The sequence below is a fragment of the Bombina bombina genome, chromosome 2 (genome assembly GCF_027579735.1).
Source record: "Bombina bombina isolate aBomBom1 chromosome 2, aBomBom1.pri, whole genome shotgun sequence".
Classification (NCBI taxonomy): Eukaryota; Metazoa; Chordata; class Amphibia; order Anura; family Bombinatoridae; genus Bombina; species Bombina bombina.
In genome coordinates this window covers 916,870,548-916,897,987 of record NC_069500.1, presented here as the reverse complement: position 1 = coordinate 916,897,987, position 27,440 = coordinate 916,870,548, and the positions used below count along the sequence as shown (strand labels likewise).

General features: G+C 40.7%; 1 protein-coding gene across 4 annotated transcripts in view; it reads right to left on the bottom strand.

The window, feature by feature from the left end:
- The window catches only part of ANKRD17 (ankyrin repeat domain 17), a 584,488-nt gene that overhangs the window by 286,321 nt on the left and 270,727 nt on the right, over positions 1 to 27,440 (bottom strand). For all 4 annotated transcript variants that reach the window (XM_053703322.1, XM_053703325.1, XM_053703327.1 and 1 more), the window contains 2 exons: positions 10,314 to 10,425; positions 8,961 to 9,106 (listed from right to left, as the gene is read on the bottom strand). In XM_053703322.1, the coding sequence (XP_053559297.1) occupies positions 8,961 to 9,106; positions 10,314 to 10,425 (258 nt within the window). The remainder of the gene's footprint in view (positions 1 to 8,960; positions 9,107 to 10,313; positions 10,426 to 27,440) is intronic.

Genomic DNA, 27,440 nt, shown 5'->3' with positions numbered 1-27,440 from the left:
AGATTTGCCCCAATTCGTTTACAACCTGTCTAAAAGAGTAGATGAACTCAGTCAAGGCCTTAGAGATCTAAAGATTGAAAATGAGACTTTAACTAAGGTTATAAGAGAGACAACTCCTCCCAAAGCAAAAGCTGCTGAATCTATTGTGGAACCACAGATTGCAGCACCTGATTTGTTCAATGGTGATAGGAGTCTCTATCGCCAATATAGGAATGCCTGCCTCCTCACTTTCAACCTTAAGCCACTCACATATCCTAATGATAAGATTAAAGTGCTCACAATGATTACCTATCTACGGGGTGAACCCCGAATCTGGGCAGACACGCTCTTTGAAACCAACGATCCTATTCTATCATCCCTACAGTCTTTTCTAGCAGTCATGGATGAACTTTATTCAGACTCAAATTTACAATTGACTGCAGAAAGCAAGATGCGGAAACTAAAGCAAGGCAACCGTCCTGTTGAAGTTTATATAACGGAGTTTAAACAACATGCCATTGATTCCCAATGGAACGTGATTGCCTTAAGAAACCAATTTCGCCTAGGACTCTCGGAAGCAGTTAAAGATGAGCTAGCCCGAACTGATCTCCCTGACTCCTTAGACGGCTTCATGAAGCTCTCAATGCAAATAGATAGAAGGCTTCGCGAAAGGAAGTCAGAGCGTCAAATTCGGGATTCTTCTTACAAGAGATCATTCCATCCTCCTCCAACTGCTTCTTCATCAAGTGTGCCTGAACCTATGGATATAGGCTTTAGGAGGGGTCCATTGACCTCTGAAGAAAGGTTTAGAAGAAAATCAAAAGGACTGTGTATGTATTGTGGAAGCCCAAACCATCCTATCCGCGAATGCCCCTCCCTACGTAAAAATAAAAATAATAAGTCTCTCTTACATTTGACTTCAATGATTGAACATGATAAACCAATTCACTGTACTTTAACCCTCTCTTTACAGTGGGACAGCAATCGCATGACGAAAGAAGCTATAATTGACACAGGAGCCCAAGGGAATTACATAGATAAAGCTATTGTTGAAAAATATAAAATACCTCTCATCACTAAATTGTCTCCTGTCTCTATACGGGTTGTAGATGGGTCTGAACTTTCTTCTGGTCCTATTACTCAGCATACAATTCCCATTTTGGTATCCACCCTAGGTTCACATCAGGAATACATCACCTTTGATGTTATTACCTCTCCTCTATTCCCCATTGTACTAGGGTTACAATGGCTCCGTTTACACGAACCTGTGATCAATTGGTGTTCTTTGGAAGTAAAATTTGATTCACCATATTGCCAGCAAACCTGTCTAAATCATTCTGTTCTCTTCCATTTGACAGAAACTCCACACATACCTAAAGTATATGAGAAGTTTGCAGACGTATTCAGTAAGAAGGAAGCTGATACTCTACCTCCTCATCGGTCGTATGACTGTCCGATCGACCTCAAACCTGGTACCACTCCTCCCTACGGTCATCTCTACCCTCTTTGCCAACCCGAGCTTGATCATTTAAAGACGTATTTAGATGAAAACTTAAAAAAAGGTTTTATACGTCCTTCAGTTTCTCCAGCAGCAGCCGGGTTCTTCTTCGTAAGAAACAAAGATAACTCCCTTCGACCAATCATCGACTTCAGGGAGCTCAATAAAATTACGATAAAAAACAGGTATCCCCTACCACTCATCCCCGAACTCATTGAACGCCTCCAACATGCCAAAATCTTCACCAAATTAGATCTAAGAGGGGCTTATAACCTTGTCCGCATAAGAGAAGGGGATGAGTGGTTGACCGCCTTTAGGACAAGATACGGCCTGTTTGAGTACCTGGTAATGCCGTTCGGGTTAACTAACGCCCCGGCCACATTCCAGTATTTTATTAACGATATATTTCACGATCTTCTTGATACTTGTGTGGTCGTATACCTGGACGACATTCTAGTGTACTCAAACACGCTTGAAGAACATGTTAAACATGTTAGTTGGATACTTTCCAGGCTCCAAGTTCATAGGCTATATGCAAAACTAGAAAAGTGTGTATTCCACACCAAGGAAATAGATTTTTTGGGGTACTCCATTGGCCCAAAAGGTATCCAAATGCAGGCTAACAAAGTCGATTCAGTAAAAAACTGGCCACAACCAAAAAATAGGAAGGAACTACAACGTTTCCTCGGGTTTAGCAACTATTATAGAAAGTTTATTAAAAATTTCTCTCAAATTGCTAAACCTCTCACTGTACTCACCAGTTCCAGTACACCTTTCACCTGGAACTCCAAAGCAACTGAAGCTTTCAACTCATTAAAAAACTCCTTCTGCTCAGCTCCAATACTTCAATTTCCTGACCCTTCTCTCCAATTCATTTTGGAGGTGGATTCCTCCGATTATGCCCTTGGAGCTGTCCTCTCGCAAAGACGCAGTATATCCCAACCACTACATCCAGTAGCTTTCTATTCCAAAATTCTTTCTGCACCTGAGATGAACTATGCTGTTGGAGAAAAGGAACTCCTGGCAATAAAACGTGCCTTTGAACATTGGAGACATCTCCTGGAGGGCACCGTCTTACCAATAATCATCTACACGGATCACCGTAATCTCGAGTTCCTACAGAGGAATAAAACTCTCTCTAGTCGACAGGTAAGATGGAGCCTATACTTCAGCAGGTTTAACTATCAAATCATCTACAGGCCCGGCTCTAAAAATGGAAAGGCGGACGCACTTTCTAGGAAAGACCCTAGACCTCCAAACACTCAGGAATCTACTTCTATCATTCCCACAGATAGATTTTTGGGTCTACTGTCCACTTTCAAGACGCAACTTCAAACAGCTTTACGGTCAGATCCTCAGCTACCTCAACTCCGACTATCTTGTAGAAACAACCTCTACTATCATGGGACTCTCTTGTATGTCCCCGAGATTCTTAGACCTGCTCTAATTAAACAACATCATGATCCACCTCTCCTTGGACATCCAGGTATTATGAAAACAAAGGAACTTCTCAGCAGATCCTACTGGTGGCCAAATTTGGAAACATCTGTAAAAAACTATATCTCAAACTGCTCCATCTGCATTACTTCCAAAAAGGAAAGGGCCAAGCCATATGGACATCTTCTTCCAATTCAAATACCTGATAGACCTTGGTTACATCTCGGCATGGACTTCATAGTTGAATTACCTGTGAGTTCAGGTTTCAACACCATTCTTGTTGTCACAGACATCCTGACCAAAATGGCTCATTTTATCCCTTTTAACAAACTTCCCACTTCCAGTGAGACAGCACAACTCTTCTTAAATTCGATTGTCAGATACCACGGAATTCCTTCAATCATAACAACTGATAGGGGTACTCAGTTTACCTCGAAGTTCTGGAAAAGTCTTTCTGCTCAACTGAAAATTGATCATCGCCTAAGTACTGCCTTCCATCCACAAACAAATGGCCAAACAGAGAAATTAAATCAATGGCTAGAGCAGTATCTACGCTGTTATTGCTCTTATCAGCAAAATGAATGGTCACAATACCTATATCTGGCCGAATTTGCCTACAATAACTCGGTTAATTCATCCACCAAAGTTTCACCCTTCTTTGCAAATTATGCTTTTCATCCACATTTTTCCCTGGAACAAACGGATAACCCAATTTCTCCTTCTGTAGATGATCTACTACAGAAGCTCGCTGAAAACTTCCACTTCCTAAAAACAAATATCCAACAGGCTCAGACCTCACAGAAGAAATACTACGACTTACGCAGACGACCATCACCATCTTATGCCATAGGCGATAAAGTTTGGCTTTCGACAAAAAATATCAAAATCCCTGTTCCCAGTAAAAAACTAGCAGGATTATATATCGGACCGTTCACTATCACTCACGTTGTTAACCCAAATGCAGTTACTCTGGACCTTCCCAGTTCTATACCCATCCATCCTACTTTTCATGTGTCCCTTCTTAAACCAGCTTCAGATGATCCTTCAGTGAAAACTATTTTACCACCTGTACCTGTACCCCTGGATCCGGACACTTATGAAATTCAAGACCTCCTGGATTCCAGACGGCATAAAGGTGTCTTACAATATCTGGTCAGATGGAAAGGCTACTCACCTGATGATGACACCTGGGAGCCTTATACCAATATAGATGCACCTAGACTCATCTCCCGTTTCCACAGACGATATCCTCTTAGACCTAAACATCAAGCCGAGGATCGGCTTGCTTGAAGGGGGGCGTATGTAAGGATTCCGCTTCATGTTTTACCTATGCCTTTCCCATTCACCTTATGTATGGATTCCACTCCATGTTTTACCTATGCCTTTCCCATTCACCTGACTTCAGCCTTACCTGTACTTAAGGCATCAGCTGACTGCAGACAGGTGCTTAATTATTAAGTTTCTAGACTAGCTCTGAAGTCTGTCTGTTTTCCACTTGCTGTGTGTTTTCTCTGAAAACAAACCAGTCTGCTTTTCTTCCAATTTCTGAACCAGCTACTACCTTGGGATTACTTATTTTTACTGCTGGTTCATATGCTCATTTTGCCTACATAAACTTTTACAGAGGCGAGTTTTTCTTTTAAGCGTGCACGCTACAACAGAGACTTATTTCATACTGCAGTGTGTTTGCTGCCTTCTCCCTCTGAGTTGCTATCTCATTTGAGCCACTGAAGCGTTTCTCACACAGCGGACTTCAATCTCTCTTCCACTGCAACACAGTGCAACTCATCTACAAACAACCTCCCACGGACTAAGTACAAGGACATCTCAGAATTAATTCTGCTTCTATTTCACACCATCCGGTGACTGGGGGTAAGCACTGTAGTTACTTTAAGCTGTGCTGTACAAATAAACCTTGAACTTTGCTTTTCCCTGCTGCTCTACTGTCCGCAAGACTATCAGCACATGTGTATACCATTCTGTGACAAACTAACTAACAGTGTCTAAAACTGAGAGTTACACTTCACACTGAACTGTTATATCTTACTCCAGCACTAATAGCAACACTACCTGCTTTCTGGAACTCTGCTTTTCTTTATCAAGATTTATCATACTGGGAGCTAGCTGAACACTAAAGTTTGCTACTAAGAAATTGTTTTATTTTTTACATTTCTTCTGATCCAGCCTTTGTTTATGTTTATACTATTGCTGTGACATTCAACAGCATATGTGATTTACATCATTTGTTGCCAGACAAGTTTCTGATCTGCAATTCAATTACTTGAGAATAACAACTTCACTTAAAGCAGCTTGGTCTATGCTGTTCAATAGTCCATTTGCCAAAAGTGATACAAATCATTTATTTTGCATACTCTGCAGTTGTGATCCATCCTCACTCTCTACTAAATCATTACAGCTTGCAACCCCAGAAACCAAGAGCTCCTAGAGGATCGAGTGCAACTCTCCCAGTCCAGGGACCCCGGATTTTACTAGGAACAGGGCTCCATAAAACAGAGAACATGCCACAATAGCTGGATTCAACACACAATCTTAGCCATGTGGGCAATTGAGCGACCCACTAGACTCCTAGGTGGAGAGACAAAGATCCTCACAGGATCAGCTTCCCGGAAAACCTGTACCAGGAATAACATGGGCAACCCCGCAATTCCCACTGAGAAGCGGATCAGAGGCAGTTGACGGGAAAAAAGGAGGAGAAACTCAACCCCTGTGCTCAATCTTATGAGAGTGTGCGATATACAGAAAAAGGGGAGAGACGGACATAGCCGAACTCCCGGACTCAGATCACCATACCACCCAAGAAGGGAAAAAACAGTCCCAGCAACCTCGAGGGGCACCTGCGACTAGGCCACACGGAAACAGACACCCGGAAAATACCAAGATTGAAACGAAAATCGTCATCTCAACTGGTACCTCAGCTGTCCAGCGGTCATCCGAACCTCCAAACCCCTTGGGAATGGAGAACTACAGTTCCGAGACAAATACTTCAGAACCAACGAGGAATCATAGACGGATCCCCACATAAGGAACGGCAGAGGAACTATACAATCCCTCCGATACTCCGTTCATCGAGGACAAGGAGCAAGTTGACGTATAAAGAAATGAAAACACCCCCTCAAGTAATGGATTAATAAAAGATAAAACGAACACTCCAACAAAGTAAACGACTTGACACCCAACATGATAACCAGCGTACCGGCACCACGTGGGTGACATGAACCTGAAGGAACAGCAGCTAGCGCCCGACCAGTAAATGGCTGCACAAGGAACACCTGAAACTGTCCAAGGAAAAAAATCGAAGCCCCAGAGGAATCGAAAACAAACAATCATACCTAAGTTCTGATATAGAAAACACGCAGTTTCCAAGGAAGTGCACACGCGACCACAAAATCGCAAGTATCGGTTCCAGAGGAAAATTATAGCAGACATGAACTTCTTAAAACAAATCAAATATATCCTAACCAGATTAAATAAAATTAAGGCAGCATCCGAGGGTGAACGCCCAAGAAAAATAGTACTCCAACCAAACCAGCCGATTAGATGCCCAAGCTCAGAACTGGAACAGATACTTAAAGAAAGAAAACAGACGATAAAGAGATTGCTTCATCCCCACACGTCTAATCCAGTTTGTCGTCCAGCACAGAAGACCGAGGATCCCTCGGTCCATTAGGGCTGGAATGCTCCAGCACCGCCAAAACATGCCTTTATAAAACACGAAGACGTGCCAGTCTATAACGGAAGGCAAAATTATCCCGAGGGTGGGGTCCCTGAAACCTCAGAGGCCATCGCTTCCTCAGAAGGTCTAACTGACTCAGGTGATCCCACGCCCGACGAACAACAGAACCAGAACAGTATCTTAAAAATACCTCATTAGGGAGATATAAATGTGCCAGCGCCATAGATATGGAAAAGCAGAACTGTGCTGTTACCTCTTGAGGAAAGAAGCCACCTTACGGAGGAGTCATGGCCATAGGGGCAGCTGCTTGCCTAGCAAAAGAAGGTTCTGGGGCATGCGCCTCCCGGGACATGGGATCCTCGGGGGCGGATGGCTCAACGAACTCTAAATTCCCTTATACCGGAGAAGAGAGTACTCTAGAAAGGCAATCGAAACATGACTGATGGGCATGGATAACCCTGGCCATTTCATACTCTTCGAAAGATGTGTACTCCGAATCGGAGATAACTGTCTCCAAAAAATCAGAATCCTCCATAACTTGGAGATTGCAATTATGGGCAAACACTAAGGCACCTTACACCTCCAATGGCTATGGCACTCACAACTAACGAACAGACTCTCTCCGTCGCCACTCTGTCAATGTGCGGAAATGGAATACAACGTGACCACACCCGGTCACAAGGTGTATCGTGTAAGCCAAAAAAACGCGCCAGTCCCTAGGACCACGCAAAAAGATGAAGGCCGTTAAGTTCCGAAAAGCCATGAGCCCAAGTCACATATTGAAATGAAACAATCTTACTGGAATCTACGCCGTGGAACAGGAACACGACCTTTCAAATGTGAAAGATAGTAGCCTCGCTTCTGAAATGGACTTGAGTGAATAAAGGCAGGCAGCGAAACTAATCAACGCGGATTGGAGCTGTTAATATGAGTCGGGATGGTTTTGCAGAAAGACTCTCCCCTACATCTCCGGTCTCTAACTTTCACCCATGCTCTCACTGAGAGGCTGACAGGATTACTTAAAACTCCAGTCCCATTTGAAGAGTACTACCCTCTATGAGAGACTATCTTCAATCTTCTGACACTTCTCTGCCAATCTCCTGAGACGAAAGGCAAAGAATGACAGGGGGATGAGGGAAACGGGGGAGGTATTAAAGCCTTTGGCTGGGGTGTCTATACGTCCTCCTGGTGTCCAGGTGCTGAATTCACAAAAGTAATGAATGCAGCTTTGGACTCTTCCTGTTTAAGAAGAAAACAGAGATTCTGTCCCAGAGCCATATATAATAATATATTTTAATAAATGTATAAAAACTATAAAGTGCCCATATTAAAGCTGTAGAGTGTCTAAATGAAAAAAATAATACTAAGAGAAACTCATCTACCAGCAAAACTAGTTGAAAGTCAAATCAGTACTGAAACATATAATCAGAGGTTAGGGAATAGGAGTATAATGTAGATCAATAGAAAGACGCAACAAGTCCCTGCAACCAATTATGGAAGGTCTGTGACAGATCTCTCATGAGGCGAACAAAGAGTCGCAAACTATACCCCATATACATCCCTCTGACCAGCACTGGGTCTCAATATAGACTTATAACCCCTCTCTCTGAAGAATTAAATGCACATCTTCAGTCTTTGACCACCTACAACAGATGCAAATTAAAGACTGAGGTAACGGAGGTGGGAAAGGTTTTATAGAACTCTTAGGGTTTGGTAATCTTTGCCTCCTCCTAGTGGTAAGGAAGTGTAATTCTCAGGTATAATGGATTGTGTACTCTCACAAACTGCATGAAAGAAAAATAAAAACAAAACAAAAAAATAAAGAGTAATGCCATTGTCCTTCTCTAAAGCATGGTATCCATCATGATCTGGGCAGCATATGGTATCCAATCGCAAAAGGCTCACTAGTGGATTCAACAGACTGTCAATGCTTTTCAGCAGAGTGCCTAGATGCAGCCCAGATCGTGATGTCATTAGTGCTCTGAGCTTGGCAGCCATTTCAAACTGTCCAGAAACACTATGCATTTTAAATTAACTTTTTTTTTACTGTTCCTGCTGTATGATATAAAAAAGGGTGCAGGAGGCTATTTGCATAAGACTTTAAGATGACTAAGGTGTAGACTGTCCCTTTAATTAAATTAATTTGAAAAGTCAGGGCATTATAAACCTTCTACTTATCTGCACACAACACCACAATTACATATAATGAAGTAGCATTTTCCATGAAAAAAAAAATTATATATATAGTCACAGCATACAATGTAAGATAAAAGCAGTGAAACCAGTAAAATCTCATTACTTCTATAAACACTTTCAAAATGTGCTAGATGTAATCAAAAAGTTTTATATCACCTCTTGTCGTCCTCCGGAGCAGGCTAGAGATAATGGAGTGTCTTTGGTCCTCTCAGATTGCGCCTCAATGTCAGCACCATTATCCAGCAAAATTTCTACCACACCAACATGACCAGCAGTTGCTGCCAGAATAAGTGGCGTGAAACCTATTTTTTTTTTTTATATAAAAACAATAAAAGTTATATTAAATAGGATACAAACAATGAGAAGGGCTTACCCATGAAGCCAATAATGGTATTTCACAAAAAAACTATACACCAAGAACAGGCAATTAAATCATAGCTCCCAAAATTTCTATATCTTCCATCATGTCCCCAAACAGCACTTCCCAACAATTACTGACTGCTAGTAAAAGGGGGTTAGGAAGAAACTTAAAGCCTTAAAACTCCAACAACACAGGTTGGTATAAGGCACTTTCCCCTTTCTGCTAAACATCACCTTTTATTCACTACTCAGTAAACTAAGCAAAGATATGGAAATACTGTTAAAGGGCAATTTTAAACTACCACCAATTTTATTTTTTATCAAAATTGCTTTGTTCTCTTGGTATCATTTGTTAAAGCATAAACCTAGATCCCCACATCTGAATGTAGTTTGGTCTGGGACTGTTTTTTAGCATTTAGGCTAGGTCCCATAGTTCCAGTGAAGGGTCATCTTAAAGGACTATTAAACATGATATTTCAACAAAGCATAAAATGTTTTATTATTGCAAGTGAAACATTATTGCAACATACATTCATTATTTTGCAACCTTTTGCTATAATATACATCTAAAAAATGTGCTTGTTTCACTTTCTCCCAGAAAGGATTGGGTTAATACTTTTAGGCAATTTATGTGAGCTTTTGTTTACTTTTCCTTCACTACCCAAGCTTATGTGGTGTCATTTGCTTTTAAAGGTGGATTATCAGTTTTGCATCAACAATCATTATAGGAAAATCATTATTTGCAATAGTAATTAAGTTGAATCCGTGCTAAACCTCCTTAAGGGGATACAAGAGGGCAGGCTACACAAGTCTGCACATATGCAAACTGAGTTTGTGCTGTATCTGAATATTAGTTTGTGATTGGTTGGCAGGGGTTCTTTTGTTCTGGGGGACAGGGAATTCAGTTAAAATAATAAATATAAAACAAAGCTGTACGTTTCATTGCAAAATTATTCTTATATATGAAGGTTCATAATCATGTAGTTTACAATTTGTGTTTAATGTCCCTTTAATAATACAAAATAGACATTTTATACATTTGGGTGCTTCCCGACTTTGCGGCAAAGGTTTAAGTAAATTTGACCTCTGACTAAAAAACACATGTTTATGTTATACTTAATTACTAACACACTGTATAACTTAGCCTACCCTTCTTGTCTCTGTGTTCAATATTGGCTCCTCTTTCCAAAAGCGTCTGTACAAGTTCTTCATGCCCTCCAGCACAGGCAAGCGTTAGAGCGGTATCGTGATTACTTTCAGTCTACAAAGATAAATTTAAAAAAAATGAATAAATTAATTTTTAAAAAATAAATAAAACAAATAGTTTAGTGAACCAATTATTAAAACTACATAAAAGCAGAAAATGAGACTATGATACAGCAATACATGAATGCTTACTTTACAAAGTTAGAGGTTACTTTACCACTGGATGGGTGTTTACTTAAATGGTCTATATGGTTTCTACATATAAACATACTGTTCACTGACCGACTCAATTCTCATAACAGTGTTTGCGATTTCCCTAGAAAAAACACAGACTTCAACTGATTAAATGCCCATTAAAATACACTATATGGCCAAAAGTATGTGGACACACAACTAATTATTCAATTCAGGTGTTTCTAGGGTTGCCACCTCAGCCATGTTTTCCTGGACAATTATGGGTTAAACATGCTGCAGGGTGTGCAGGGAGGAACATGAATAGAGCTGTCAAGAAACACAATACATGTTCCTTCCTGCACACTCTGCTGCATGTGTAACTCATAAGTGTCCAGGAAAACATGGCTGAGGTGGCAACCCTAGGTGTTTCCGCCTCACTCATTGCTGTCAGGTGAATAAAATCCAGCCAATGGTCATGAAATCTACATAGAGAAACAGTTTAAATGTTGCACTCTTAGGATACCACAAGTTAGTTTGTGAAATTTCTGCCCTGCGAGCAGCTGTACACAAGACTCAAATCAACATGCACGAAGCCAAGTGTTAGCTGGAGTGGAGTAATGCAGGCTGCCACTCGACACTGGAAAAGTGGAAACATGTTCTCTGGAGTGATGCATCACACTTAAATATATGTCAGTCTGATGAAGTAGCTCCGACTATACAGTTTGGTAGAGGAGGAATAATGGTCTGGGACTGTTTTTCAGTGTTTGGGCTAGAACCATTAGTTCCAGCGAAGAGTCATCTTAAATGTTACAGTATAAAAAGACATTTGTTTAGAAGTAGCAGATATGAACGACAAAGTTATGTTACTACAGGTAAGTAACTGATCAAGTACAATGGCCCATAGAACTTTCCTGACAAAAGCAGCCTCAAAGGACACATCAGTGATAAAACTTTGAAGAAGCAAAGAAGACTAAGTAGCCGCGCCTTGCTAATCTGATCAATAGAAGCCTTTAAAAAGGGACATGAAACCCAAATTTAGAGAGAAAATGGAACAACAAAAAAACTTTAAACTTTCCAATTTACTTCTGCTATCTAATTTGCTTTGCTGGGAGCTAGCTGCTGATTGGTGGTTGCACATATATGCCTGATATCGCATGATGTGTTCATCTAGCTCTCCATAGTGCATTGGTACTCCTTCAGCAAAGGATACCAATAGAATGAAGCACAATTGATAGCCTTAAATTGAAAAGTTGTATCTGAATCATGAATGAAAACATTTAGGTTTTATGTCCCTTTAAGCCAAGCAGCTTAACTAATAGTCCTAGCTTTCTGGCCTTTGTGATGTCCAGAAAAACAAATGAAAAGAAAGCTTTACATTTTTAGGTGCTTTCAACACTCATCTATCGCTCAATAGAATTTTTAGGAGAACCACAATTTCCTGGTTGATAGTATCTGTAGATATCTACTTTAGAAGTAAAAAAATAACTAGTGTGAAGAACAGCTTTGGCCTCATGAAGTCAGTAAAGAAAGTTTGCAAGACAAAGCTAAAAGCTCAAGCTCTCCTAGAAGAAGAAATGGTCAAAACAAAAAGAACCTCCCAAGATAAAAAAAAATCTAAAGTATGCTTTTGCTAAAAAGGAGGAGATTGAATGACCATCAAAACCAGATCTTGATTCCAAGAGGGTGAAACTAGACAGGTTTAAGTCTCATCAGAGCCAGAACAAAATCTGGAAATTTAGCAATCGCCTTATGGAACAAGATGGATAGAAATGGAATTTAATCCTTAAAGGGACACTGAACCCAATTTTTTTTCTTTCGTGATCTAGATAGAGCATGCAATTTTAAGCAACTGTCTAATTTACTCCTATTATCAATTTCTCTTCCTTCTCTTGCTATCTTTATTTGAAAAAGAAGGCATCTAAGCTTTCTTCTTGGTTCAGAACCCTGGACAGCACTTTTTGATTGGTGGATAAATGTATCCACCAATCAACCCAGGTTGTTCACTAAAAATGGGCCGGCATCTAAACTTACATTCTTGCATTTCAAATAAAGATACCAAGAGAATAAAGAAAATTTGATAATAGGAGTAAATTAGAAAGGTTTCCTAGCCTGAAGGTGTCAATAAGTTATTAGAAAAACGTCTATTAGACAACACACTAAGTATTTAATCACCAGGCCATCAAATTCTGAGTCGAGATACTGATAAAAGAAAGGGCCTTGAGAAAGAGCATTCCTTCTTAGAGGAAATCTCCAAGACAGGCACAAAGACATCTGAACTAGATCAGCAAACCAAATCCTATGAGGCTATGCCGGTGCAATCAGGCCTGCTAAGGCTTGTATCTGGTTGATTTTAGCTATCACTCTGGATAACAATACAAACAAGAACCTTGTTTAATGACAAGGAGACACAGAGCAACTATTAGAGTCAGCTGAGGATCGCAATACCTCGCACAATAATGGGGCATTTTGTGACTCAAGCGTGAGGCCATGAGATCTATCTCCGGCAGAACCAACATTTCACAATCTGGTAGAAAATTCACTAATTCAGAGACCACTCTCCTGGGTGAAGAAACTAGCAACTTAGAAAGTTGGCCTCCCAATAGTTCACACCCAGAATGTGAAGGGCAGAAATCTTGCAAAGTTAACATTCTGCTCAACTGATACAGGAGACTTTCCTCATTGCTAAAGAACTGTAAGTTCCCTGATCAATGATGTAAGCCACTGCTGTGACAGGAATTATCTGACAGGAATTCAAGAAAAGATTCCTGCTTGAAGTCAGGCTAACTCTTGAGAGCCTTGAAGACTGCTCAAAGTAACAGAATATTTATGGATAACCTCGCCTCCTAAAGAGACCACATTGTCTCCATTCTCTGAGACCCCAGACAAATCCCCAACGTAACAGGCTGACATCTATGGAAATGACTACTCACGTTGGCTGAAGAAAAGAGGGTCCTTGAAGCAAGGGATGCTGAATCTGCCACAAAGTTAGTTGTCTTGTCCTGTGGTCTAACAGGATTTACTGAGAGAAAACCTTGTGGTCCCCATTCCAATTAGACAGCTTTATAAATGGAAGAACTAAAGATGAAATTTGAAAATGGAACTGCATCTGAGGCAGCCACAATGAGACACACAACATCCATGCATAGAACAGAAGAAAAACAGTTGAGATCAAGATGAGCGCAGACCTGTTTTAACTTGTCTGCTCTGATCTGTCAGACACAGATAAAAAGTCAATGAATCGATCATGAACCTCAGCAAAAACTAAAGGTCAGAGAAGTTAAAAGTACAGTGTGATAAAAGTGTCCTTTTTAAAATTTAGCCTTAAATGTAGGTAAACTTTGCAAAAACATTGCAGTGCTTTCACAGCTTATGCATACTTACGTAATCCATATTGATCACATAGCTAGGGGTTTTCCCTCACTCCCTAATTAGCCTGCTTAGAGCAAGGAAGTTACTAGCTGACATGTCTGCTGGCTCTGTACTATGCAGTGGGGAAAACTTAGTTTTAAGTAAAGAAATCTGCAGAGCAGAGCACAAAGGAACTAAAGCAGATAAAATCACACAGCCTGTGTCTGGTTCAGAAAAGAAGGCAGAGCAGCAAAACCCTGTTTATGGTTAGACTCAGCATATAAGGTACATATAGCTGAGCAGGGACACACATGACAATTTCGACAAAGCAAATACAAGGTGGAAAAGATACATTTTTCAGAGGGTCTCCCTTCTAAAGGATCAGCTGACAGACCTGAGGCCTGTGCTGAAATAGTTTACGCAATAGTAAAAGGTAAAAAAGAAAAATTAAAAAAAAAAAAAAAAAAAATTAGCTTATAGGGACAGTCTAGTCAAAATCAAACTTTCATGATTCAGATAGGGCATTACATTTTAAACAACTTTCCAATTTAGTTTTTATCATCAAAATAGTTTTCTTGGTATGCTTTGTTGAAAGCCTAAACCTAGGTAGGTTCCTATGCTAACTTCTAAGTACTTGAAGGCCACCTCTCCTCAGGGCATTTTGACCGTTTTTTATAGCAAGACAGCACAAGTCAATGTGTGCCATATAGATAATGTGCTCACTGCCACGGAGTTACCTATGAGTCAGCACTGATTGGCTTAAATGCAAGTCTTTAAAAACAACTGAAATAAGGGGGCAGTCTGCAGAGGCTTAGATACAAGGTATCACAGAGGTAAAAAGTATATTAATATAACTGTAGGTTATGCAATACTGGGGAATGGGTAATAAAGGGAATATCTATCTTTTTAAACCATAACAATTCTGGAGTAGACTGTCCCATTAAGAATCAGAGATAGACTGAAGCAAATAAGCAGTAAACAAGCACAGTTAGTTAACCCCAAAGGAAGAAACAGAAATTACACAATGTGAAACTGAATTATCCCTGAAAATGACAACAGTAACAAGGTAATGTACAGTCAAATAAGCACTGGAATAACTAGCAAAACTGTAAGGGCTACATATTTTACTCAGATAATGAAGGGTTAAATAGATTTGAGTCCCAATTTGAGAAAAAGTGCGGATATGATCAGGGTATCTCACCATATTCACAGGTTCTAAGAGCTTCTCACAACACACTGAGACGATAAAAGCACCAGAGGAACAAAAAAGGAGTAAACAGGACAGCACGCTAAAAAGGCTACCCCTTAGCGCACCTGTGCTACCGGAGAGCACTAAAGCCAAAAACCCAAAGGAAATATCAGAATTTTAGTGCAGGTGAAGGTAAAAAGGGACTGTGTACAGCTTGGCCAGTAACACTAAATTTAAAGAGATAGTAACCTAATCGAAACAAATGTAAAAATGTGTCCAAAAGTGCTTAAAACTGTGAATATAAAAGCTGTATGGTGTATTAATATATGTCCCCAGAATATGTGAATCATGTGTACATGTTCATACAAATAACTAGCGGGCTACAAAAGTGCAAAGTTCTTACTGTCAGTACCTTCGTCCAATGTGCTTACCTCAGCTACTGCAAATTGCTTACAGTAGACAAGCCCATCCTCGGCAGTGCAAGCACGATGCCAAGGATCTGTTACAATTAACAGCATTCCACAACCCAGGGGATTGGTCGATAAATCCACATTTCACCTGGGATGGGGCTGTGGATTCCACAAGGAGCAGCACACTGTAAACCAGGGTATTGGTGGAGAAATCTACATTTCACTTGGGAGGCCTGTGAAATTTCCCACTGAGAAAAGATTTTTTTTTTTTTTTTTTACTGTCTGTCTGATAACTCCCTTCTTAACAAGTAGATCTGCACTTCAACTTTCACCTCACTCCATCAAGGATGCAAATTAAATCACTGAGGATTCAGGTAAAGTGGGAGGGATTAAAATCTCTGGTATGTTGGGATGTCTTTTGCCTCCTCTCCTAGTGGTCAGGAGGGGAATTCCACAGGTAATAACTCACTCTCACAATCTGGTGAAAGAAAGCATTTTCATTAAGTCAACATTTCAGCCTTGAACACACTTCAGACCAAAACTACTTTAAACTCTACAAATCTGATGGTACTTTAAATTTTTTAAGGAATTACAGACCACACATTATGGCTCTGCAGGCATAAACTTTCACCAAAATCCAATAAAATGGAGAGACTAATGACTTGATAATCTAAAGCACTCGTCTGTGGGAAGATTATCTTGACAGTTCTGCAAGGTCCCTCAATTTTATAAAGGCAAGCTGCTATGCTATCATTTCTACAAAACCCAAAAATGGCAGGAGCACCAATGCACTAATGGAAGCTTGCTGATGATTGTTGGCAACACACGTCCCTTGTTATTGGCTCACAACATTGTTAAGTTAGGTACCAGAAGTACTTTTAGTGCATTGCTGCTCGGGAGATGCCTTTAACTCCTTTGCAGAATGTAAACACATAGATAATATGCAAGTAGTAAAAAAACAAGAAAAATGATGCTTATCTGATATATTAATTTCATTCATGCTGGTGAGAGTCCACAATCCATTACTACTGGGATTAAACTCCTTGGCCACTAGGAGGAGGAGAAGATTCCATAAAATTTCCAAGAGCATTTCATCTTCACTGCCAGTGTGACGTGTAGCCAAGAAGGAAAAAGTAGCATAAAAGGTAGGAAAGGACAAAGCAGGAAAAACAAAGGTGCAAAATAAAACTGTCGCCAGAAAAAAATAAAAAAAACTATTGACTCTCACCATCATGAATGAAATTAAATTTATCAAGTAAGAATAAATTTGGTTTTCTTTCATAAGGTAATGAGCGTCCATGATCCATTACTCCTGGGAACAAATACCCAAGCAGTGGAGTCCATGCGTAATCTGGGAGGGTCACAAAATGTTGAAAGGCAGGACCTTTCCCGCCTTCAAGAAAGCCTTATGAATTGAGAGTTTTAACCAAGTAGCTAAAGGATAGCTGTGGCCTTCTGGCTTTTATGTGGGCTTGAGAAATAAATGAATAAATAAGAGGATAGTCTAAAATCCTTTGTAGCCTTCTGGTAACATCTTAAAGCTCTAACTACATCAAAATTATGTAGAAGTCTTTCTTTAGATTTGAGAATTAGGACAAAGAGCAAGAATAATAATTTCCTGCTTTATGTTATCAGAAGACATGACCTTCGGTAAAAAAAAAAAAACAATTTATATCTTACCTGATAAATTCATTTCTTTCATGGTTGTGAGAGTCCACGACCTGTAACATTCCTATCAAGAGTGGGCAAAGTTAGCCAAACTCCATAAAGCCTATAAAAACCCCTCCCACCTCAATCATACCTTAGTTTAACGTATAGCCAAGTGGTGAAGTGTTTAGAAGGAGTAAAAGCCAAAATTAGGAGCAGGAAAAAAGCGCTTAAACAAAAAAAGAAGAAAAAAAAACGGGTGGAGACCCGTGGGATCTTGCCACCATGAATGAAATGATCAGGTAATATATAAATTATGTTTTCTTCCATATAGTTGGTGAGAGTCCACGACCTGCTACATATGGAATCGAATACGCAAGATGTGGAAGTCCACTAGTAACAAAGGGGGGGGGGATTGAAAAACATTCATTTTTGGGTTATGGATTTAATTTCTCAGCGAAAAAAAGCTATGTCTCATTACAAACTCAATATATAGGCACAATTTTTCTACCAAAGTGGGTAAAAATGTAAATGTAGTCTTTTAAACAGCTTTAACTTGATGGAATATCAGATAAGGAGACTCACATTAGAGAGCAGGCAATTCAGAAAATCTTCTGGCAGAAGAGATAGCCAAAAGAAAACACTTTCCATGAAAGCAGTTTAATGTCCAATTTATGCATAGCCTTAAAAGGAGGAGCCTGTAAAACTTTCAATACAAGGTTAAGACTCCAAGGAGGAGAAATAGGCCTAATAACCGTTTTAATTCAGATTAAAGCCTCAACAAAACACAATGAATATCAGGAAGGTTAGCAGTCTTCCTATGAAATAATACAGAAAGAGCAGAGATTTATCCTATCAAAGAACTGGCAGATAAACCTTTATCCAAAACAAACCTGCAAGAACTGAAGAATTCTAGGAATTCTAAAAGAATGCCATGAATAATCATGGTTGATACACCATGAAATATGTTTGCCAAACTTTGCGAAATTCATTTCCTAAAAAAAAAAAAAACCCACAGGCTTGCAAGACTGAATCAGAATGTTAATCAGAGTAGGACAATCCTCTATGACTGAGAACCAAGAGTTCAATCCTCATGCCATCAAGTGTAGCGAATTTAGATCTGGATGAAAAAAGGGACCTTGAGACAGAAGGTCTGGCCTTAGTGGAAGAGGCCATGGCGGGCAACTGCACATTCAGACCAGGTCCGCATACCAAATTATGTGGGGTCATGCTGGGACTATTAGGATTACAAATGACTATTCCAATTTTATCTTGGAAATCACTCTGGAGAGTAGGGTCAGAGGGGGGAAATATATAAAGCAGGCTGGAAAGACCAAGAAACCGCTAGAGAAGTCAATACCTCAGCCTGAGGATCCCTGGACCTCGCAAGGTACCTGAGAAGCTTGTTGTTCAATCGAGAGGACAACAGATCTATTTCTGGTGGGCTTCAGTTTTTTTAAAATCAGATAGTCCTACATCCAGGAGAGTGGCCTCTCCACCAAGATGTATTCTGATGACTGAGGTAGTCTGCCTCCCAGGTGTCTACATTACTACAGTAATGAGGCAGGAATTAGTTTCTGCCCAAGAGAGGCTTTGAGATACTTTATCATGGCTAGGGAATTGAGAGTTCCCCCTTGATGATTGACAAGCTACTGCTGTAACATTGTCAGTGAAAATGGAGATAAGGCTCCCTCTTCAATAGAGGCCAAGCTTGGAGGGACCTTAAGAGTGTACAATGTACCAAAACATTGATTGGTAACCTCCCCTCCCAAGATTTCCAAACTCCTTGTGCTGTCAGAGATACCCAGACAGCTCCCCAACCTAAAAGACTTGCATCTCTGGTGATCACAGACCAGGTAGGACAAGCTTGTTAAAGAGCCTATAAGGACTCCTAGAAAAGGAGACTTTGGTTTGAGGAGAAAGAACTCTTTGTAAAGTTGATTCTCCCACCATGATTGCAAAGAAACAACAAAACCTTGTTGGTATGAGATACTGCTAAAGTTAAAGACGGAGCCTGTACCAAGATATGTCAAGGTATGATGCCACCGAAATACCCTGCGCTCTAATTAAAGACAAAAGTGTCATCAAACTTTTGTAAAAATTCTGGAAGCAGTAGCAAGACCAAGCTAGAGAGCATCAAACTGAAAAAAATTGTCCTTATAGGCAAATCTAAGGAACTGGTGGTGGTCTTTGTGGATGGTACCCAAGTATCATGTACAGATTGCGAGGAGGCCTTCTGAAAATGGCGCAATATGCCTCTTCCAGAAGAGAATCTGGATTGGATGCTGTACCTTCGTACAGCCTTGGTAAAGGAAGAAGGCTTTTTTTTGTCTGTTTAGCCTTGTTCCAATTCCAAAAAGGTTAGACTTCCAAGAAGATCTGGAAGAATCCTCCTTTTGGGAAGAGGACAACAACCTTTGGTTCCTAGATTAATGAAAGGAAAGAAAGTGAGTAGTAATTTCGTTCTTTCCCTTCAGTATACCATGATTTGATCCACAAAGCTCTTCTGTTTAAAGCTGATAATGCCATATTTTTAGCATTGAATCTAATAAATTTAACAATAACATCACAGATGAAAGCATTTGCTGACCTAATAGGCTTTAAATGACAGTGAAACTCTTGATCCATTCAATCATCTGAAATCTGATCAGATTAATTATCGCACCAGAGAGTAGAAGCTGCAGCTACACAAGCAATACTCATAGCTGGCTTAAACAAATAACCCGCTAGAAGTAAAGCCTTTTTGTGAAAAGTCTCCAATTTTCTGTTCATAGGGTCTATAAATAAATACTAAACCCACATTTTTTCTTTCATGTTTAAGATAGAGCATGCGATTTTAAGCAACTTTCGAATTTACCCCTATTATCAATTTTCTTCGTTTTCTTGGTATCTTTATTTGAAAAGCAGGAATGAAAGCTTAGGAGCCAGTCCATTTTAGGTTCGGCACCAGGGTACTGCTTCCTGATTAGTGGGTAAATGTATCATAACAAATGTACCTACTAATAGCCTTTGTGCTATATGAGTTCAATATGTGAATTCATACTTACTTGAACTGCATCCATTCTACTGTGCTTACCAGCTGCAGAAATGACTGCTTTCAGTAGAAAGCCCATCCATCATGGAGCACATCACATTGGGTCATATCAATGACCCAATAGGAGGAGGCTAAGCGTCTGATCCCTGCGACACCAACGGCAGGCTTGTGACTAACTCCTTCAAGGGGAGTAATTATGCCACAACCCAATACTACTATTTCCACTCTGGCTCATAGTAGCAGCTCTCTGAGGGAGAAAAAACATAATTTATGCTTACCTGATAAATTAATTTCTCTTGTGATGTATCGAGTCCACGGATTCATCCATTACTTGTGGGATATTCTCCTTCCCAACAGGAAGTGGCAAAGAGAGCACCCACAGCAGAGCTGCCTATATAGCTCCCCCCTTAGCCCCACCCCCCAGTCATTCGACCGAAGGCTAGGAAGAAAAAGGAGAAACCATAGGGTGCAGTGGTGACTGAAAGTTTCAAAAAATACAAATGCCTGTCTTAGAAAAAAACAGGGCGGGCCGTGGACTCGATACATCACAAGATAAATTAATTTATCAGGTAAGCATAAATTATGTTTTCTCTTGTAAGATGTATTGAGTCCACGGATTCATCCATTACTTGTGGGATACCAATACCAAAGCTTTAGGACACGGATGAAGGGAGGGACAAGACAAGGACCTTTAAACAGAAGGCATCACTGCTTGAAGAATCTTTCTCCCAAAAATAGCCTCTGAAGAAGCAAAAGTATCAAATTAGGAAAATTTGGAAAAAGTATGAAGCAAAGACCAAGTCACCGCCTTACAAATCTGTTAAACAGACGCGTCATTTTTAAAAGCCCATGTAGAAGCCACAGCTCTAGTAGAATGAGCAGTAATTCTTTCAGGAGGCTGCTGTCCAGCAGTCTCATAAGCCAAACGGATGATGCTTCTCAGCCAAAAAGAAAGAGGTAGCCGTAGCCCTTTGACCTTTCCGTTTACCAGAATAAACAACAAACAATGAAGATGTCTGACGGAAATCTTCAGTTGCTTGTAAGTATAATTTTAAAGCACGAACCACATCAAGATTGTGCAATAAACGTTCCTTTTTTGATGAAGGATTAAGACACAAAGAAGGAACAACAATCTCTTGATTGATATTCTTAATAGAAACAAAACTTTCCAAGATAAAAGCTTAATATCTATGTTAATGCATGGATTCAAAAGGAACCCCTTGAAGAACTAAATTTAAGCTCCAAGGCGGAGCAACCGATTTAAATACAGGCTTAATTCTAACCAAAGCCTGACTAAATGCTCGAAGGTCTGGGACATCTGTCAGACGTTTGTGTAGTAAAAAAGACAAAGCAGAGATTTGTCCCTTTAGAAAACTAGCCGATAATCCCTTCTTCAAACCCTCTTGGAGAAAAGACAAAACTCTAGGAATCCTAACCTTACTCCAAGAGTAACCTTTGGATTCACACCAATAAAGATATTTGCTCCAAATCTTATGATAGATCTTCCTGGAAACAGGCTTTCTAGCCTGAATCAGGGTATCAATGACTGACTCAGATAAACCACGCTTTGCTAAAATCAAGCGTTCAATTTCCAAGCAGTCAGACGCAGATAAATTAGATTTGGAAGCGAGAATGGACCCCGGATTAGAAGATCCCGCCTCATTGGCAGAGTCCACGGTGGAACCGAGGACATGTCCACTAGGTCTGCATACCAAGTCCTGCGTGGCCACGCAGGAACTATCAGGATCACCGAAGCTCTCTCCTGCTTGATTCTGGCAACCAGCCTGTAAAACTTTCAATACAAGGTTAAGACTCCAAGGAGGAGAAATGGGCCTAATAACCGTTTTAATTCAGATTAAAGCCTCAACAAAACACAATGAATATCAGGAAGGTTAGCAGTCTTCCTATGAAATAATACAGAAAGAGCAGAGATTTATCCTATCAAAGAACTGGCAGATAAACCTTTATCCAAAACAAACCTGCAAGAACTGAAGAATTCTAGGAATTCTAAAAGAATGCCATGAATAATCATGGTTGATACACCATGAAATATGTTTGCCAAACTTTGCGAAATTCATTTCCTAAAAAAAAAAAAAAAACCCACAGGCTTGCAAGACTGAATCAGAATGTTAATCAGAGTAGGACAATCCTCTATGACTGAGAACCAAGAGTTCAATGCTCATGCCATCAAGTGTAGCGAATTTAGATCTGGATGAAAAAAGGGACCTTGAGACAGAAGGTCTGGCCTTAGTGGAAGAGGCCATGGCGGGCAACTGCACATTCAGACCAGGTCCGCATACCAAATTATGTGGGGTCATGCTGGGACTATTAGGATTACAAATGACTATTCCAATTTTATCTTGGAAATCACTCTGGAGAGTAGGGTCAGAGGGGGGAAATATATAAAGCAGGCTGGAAAGACCAAGAAACCGCTAGAGAAGTCAATACCTCAGCCTGAGGATCCCTGGACCTCGCAAGGTACCTGAGAAGCTTGTTGTTCAATCGAGAGGACAACAGATCTATTTCTGGTGGGCTTCAGTTTTTTTAAAATCAGATAGTCCTACATCCAGGAGAGTGGCCTCTCCACCAAGATGTATTCTGATGACTGAGGTAGTCTGCCTCCCAGGTGTCTACATTACTACAGTAATGAGGCAGGAATTAGTTTCTGCCCAAGAGAGGCTTTGAGATACTTTATCATGGCTAGGGAATTGAGAGTTCCCCCTTGATGATTGACAAGCTACTGCTGTAACATTGTCAGTGAAAATGGAGATAAGGCTCCCTCTTCAATAGAGGCCAAGCTTGGAGGGACCTTAAGAGTGTACAATGTACCAAAACATTGATTGGTAACCTCCCCTCCCAAGATTTCCAAACTCCTTGTGCTGTCAGAGATACCCAGACAGCTCCCCAACCTAAAAGACTTGCATCTCTGGTGATCACAGACCAGGTAGGACAAGCTTGTTAAAGAGCCTATAAGGACTCCTAGAAAAGGAGACTTTGGTTTGAGGAGAAAGAACTCTTTGTAAAGTTGATTCTCCCACCATGATTGCAAAGAAACAACAAAACCTTGTTGGTATGAGATACTGCTAAAGTTAAAGACGGAGCCTGTACCAAGATATGTCAAGGTATGATGCCACCGAAATACCCTGCGCTCTAATTAAAGACAAAAGTGTCATCAAACTTTTGTAAAAATTCTGGAAGCAGTAGCAAGACCAAGCTAGAGAGCATCAAACTGAAAAAAATTGTCCTTATAGGCAAATCTAAGGAACTGGTGGTGGTCTTTGTGGATGGTACCCAAGTATCATGTACAGATTGCGAGGAGGCCTTCTGAAAATGGCGCAATATGCCTCTTCCAGAAGAGAATCTGGATTGGATGCTGTACCTTCGTACAGCCTTGGTAAAGGAAGAAGGCTTTTTTTTGTCTGTTTAGCCTTGTTCCAATTCCAAAAAGGTTAGACTTCCAAGAAGATCTGGAAGAATCCTCCTTTTGGGAAGAGGACAACAACCTTTGGTTCCTAGATTAATGAAAGGAAAGAAAGTGAGTAGTAATTTCGTTCTTTCCCTTCAGTATACCATGATTTGATCCACAAAGCTCTTCTGTTTAAAGCTGATAATGCCATATTTTTAGCATTGAATCTAATAAATTTAACAATAACATCACAGATGAAAGCATTTGCTGACCTAATAGGCTTTAAATGACAGTGAAACTCTTGATCCATTCAATCATCTGAAATCTGATCAGATTAATTATCGCACCAGAGAGTAGAAGCTGCAGCTACACAAGCAATACTCATAGCTGGCTTAAACAAATAACCCGCTAGAAGTAAAGCCTTTTTGTGAAAAGTCTCCAATTTTCTGTTCATAGGGTCTATAAAGAAATACTAAACCCACATTTTTTCTTTCATGTTTAAGATAGAGCATGCGATTTTAAGCAACTTTCGAATTTACTCCTATTATCAATTTTCTTCGTTTTCTTGGTATCTTTATTTGAAAAGCAGGAATGAAAGCTTAGGAGCCAGTCCATTTTAGGTTCGGCACCAGGGTACTGCTTCCTGATTAGTGGGTAAATGTATCATAACAAATGTACCTACTAATAGCCTTTGTGCTATATGAGTTCAATATGTGAATTCATACTTACTTGAACTGCATCCATTCTACTGTGCTTACCAGCTGCAGAAATGACTGCTTTCAGTAGAAAGCCCATCCATCATGGAGCACATCACATTGGGTCATATCAATGACCCAATAGGAGGAGGCTAAGCGTCTGATCCCTGCGACACCAACGGCAGGCTTGTGACTAACTCCTTCAAGGGGAGTAATTATGCCACAACCCAATACTACTATTTCCACTCTGGCTCATAGTAGCAGCTCTCTGAGGGAGAAAAAACATAATTTATGCTTACCTGATAAATTAATTTCTCTTGTGATGTATCGAGTCCACGGATTCATCCATTACTTGTGGGATATTCTCCTTCCCAACAGGAAGTGGCAAAGAGAGCACCCACAGCAGAGCTGCCTATATAGCTCCCCCCTTAACCCCACCCCCCAGTCATTCGACCGAAGGCTAGGAAGAAAAAGGAGAAACCATAGGGTGCAGTGGTGACTGAAAGTTTCAAAAAATACAAATGCCTGTCTTAGAAAAAAACAGGGCGGGCCGTGGACTCGATACATCACAAGATAAATTAATTTATCAGGTAAGCATAAATTATGTTTTCTCTTGTAAGATGTATTGAGTCCACGGATTCATCCATTACTTGTGGGATACCAATACCAAAGCTTTAGGACACGGATGAAGGGAGGGACAAGACAGGGACCTTTAAACAGAAGGCATCACTGCTTGAAGAATCTTTCTCCCAAAAATAGCCTCTGAAGAAGCAAAAGTATCAAATTAGGAAAATTTGGAAAAAGTATGAAGCGAAGACCAAGTCACCGCCTTACAAATCTGTTCAACAGACGCGTCATTTTTAAAAGCCCATGTAGAAGCCACAGCTCTAGTAGAATGAGCAGTAATTCTTTCAGGAGGCTGCTGTCCAGCAGTCTCATAAGCCAAACGGATGATGCTTCTCAGCCAAAAAGAAAGAGGTAGCCGTAGCCCTTTGACCTTTCCGTTTACCAGAATAAACAACAAACAATGAAGATGTCTGACGGAAAACAGAATTTATGTTTACCTGATAAATTACTTTCTCCAACGGTGTGTCCGGTCCACGGCGTCATCCTTACTTGTGGGATATTCTCTTCCCCAACAGGAAATGGCAAAGAGCCCAGCAAAGCTGGTCACATGATCCCTCCTAGGCTCCGCCTACCCCAGTCATTCGACCGACGTTAAGGAGGAATATTTGCATAGGAGAAACCATATGGTACCGTGGTGACTGTAGTTAAAGAAAATAAATTATCAGACCTGATTAAAAAACCAGGGCGGGCCGTGGACCGGACACACCGTTGGAGAAAGTAATTTATCAGGTAAACATAAATTCTGTTTTCTCCAACATAGGTGTGTCCGGTCCACGGCGTCATCCTTACTTGTGGGAACCAATACCAAAGCTTTAGGACACGGATGAAGGGAGGGAGCAAATCAGGTCACCTAAATGGAAGGCACCACGGCTTGCAAAACCTTTCTCCCAAAAATAGCCTCAGAAGAAGCAAAAGTATCAAACTTGTAAAATTTGGTAAAAGTGTGCAGTGAAGACCAAGTCGCTGCCCTACATATCTGATCAACAGAAGCCTCGTTCTTGAAGGCCCATGTGGAAGCCACAGCCCTAGTGGAATGAGCTGTGATTCTTTCGGGAGGCTGCCGCCCGGCAGTCTCGTAAGCCAATCTGATGATGCTTTTAATCCAAAAAGAGAGAGAGGTAGAAGTTGCTTTTTGACCTCTCCTTTTACCGGAATAAACAACAAACAAGGAAGATGTTTGTCTAAAATCCTTTGTAGCATCTAAATAGAATTTTAGAGCGCGAACAACATCCAAATTGTGCAACAAACGTTCCTTCTTTGAAACTGGTTTCGGACACAGAGAAGGTACGATAATCTCCTGGTTAATGTTTTTGTTAGAAACAACTTTTGGAAGAAAACCAGGTTTAGTACGTAAAACCACCTTATCTGCATGGAACACCAGATAAGGAGGAGAACACTGCAGAGCAGATAATTCTGAAACTCTTCTAGCAGAAGAAATTGCAACTAAAAACAAAACTTTCCAAGATAATAACTTAATATCAACGGAATGTAAGGGTTCAAACGGAACCCCCTGAAGAACTGAAAGAACTAAATTGAGACTCCAAGGAGGAGTCAAAGGTTTGTAAACAGGCTTAATTCTAACCAGAGCCTGAACAAAGGCTTGAACATCTGGCACAGCGGCCAGCTTTTTGTGAAGTAACACAGACAAGGCAGAAATCTGTCCCTTCAGGGAACTTGCAGATAATCCTTTTTCCAATCCTTCTTGAAGGAAGGATAGAATCCTAGGAATCTTAACCTTGTCCCAAGGGAATCCTTTAGATTCACACCAACAGATATATTTTTTCCAAATTTTGTGGTAAATCTTTCTAGTTACAGGCTTTCTGGCCTGAACAAGAGTATCGATAACAGAATCTGAGAACCCTCGCTTCGATAAGATCAAGCGTTCAATCTCCAAGCAGTCAGCTGGAGTGAAACCAGATTCGGATGTTCGAACGGACCCTGAACAAGAAGGTCTCGTCTCAAAGGTAGCTTCCAAGGTGGAGCCGATGACATATTCACCAGATCTGCATACCAAGTCCTGCGTGGCCACGCAGGAGCTATCAAGATCACCGACGCCCTCTCCTGATTGATCCTGGCTACCAGCCTGGGGATGAGAGGAAACGGCGGGAACACATAAGCTAGTTTGAAGGTCCAAGGTGCTACTAGTGCATCCACTAGAGCCGCCTTGGGATCCCTGGATCTGGACCCGTAGCAAGGAACTTTGCAGTTCTGACGAGAGGCCATCAGATCCATGTCTGGAATGCCCCACAGCTGAGTGACTTGGGCAAAGATTTCCGGATGGAGTTCCCACTCCCCCGGATGCAATGTCTGACGACTCAGAAAATCCGCTTCCCAATTTTCCACTCCTGGGATGTGGATAGCAGACAGGTGGCAGGAGTGAGACTCCGCCCATAGAATGATTTTGGTCACTTCTTCCATCGCCAGGGAACTCCTTGTTCCCCCCTGATGGTTGATGTACGCAACAGTTGTCATGTTGTCTGATTGAAACCGTATGAACTTGGCCCTCGCTAGCTGAGGCCAAGCCTTGAGAGCATTGAATA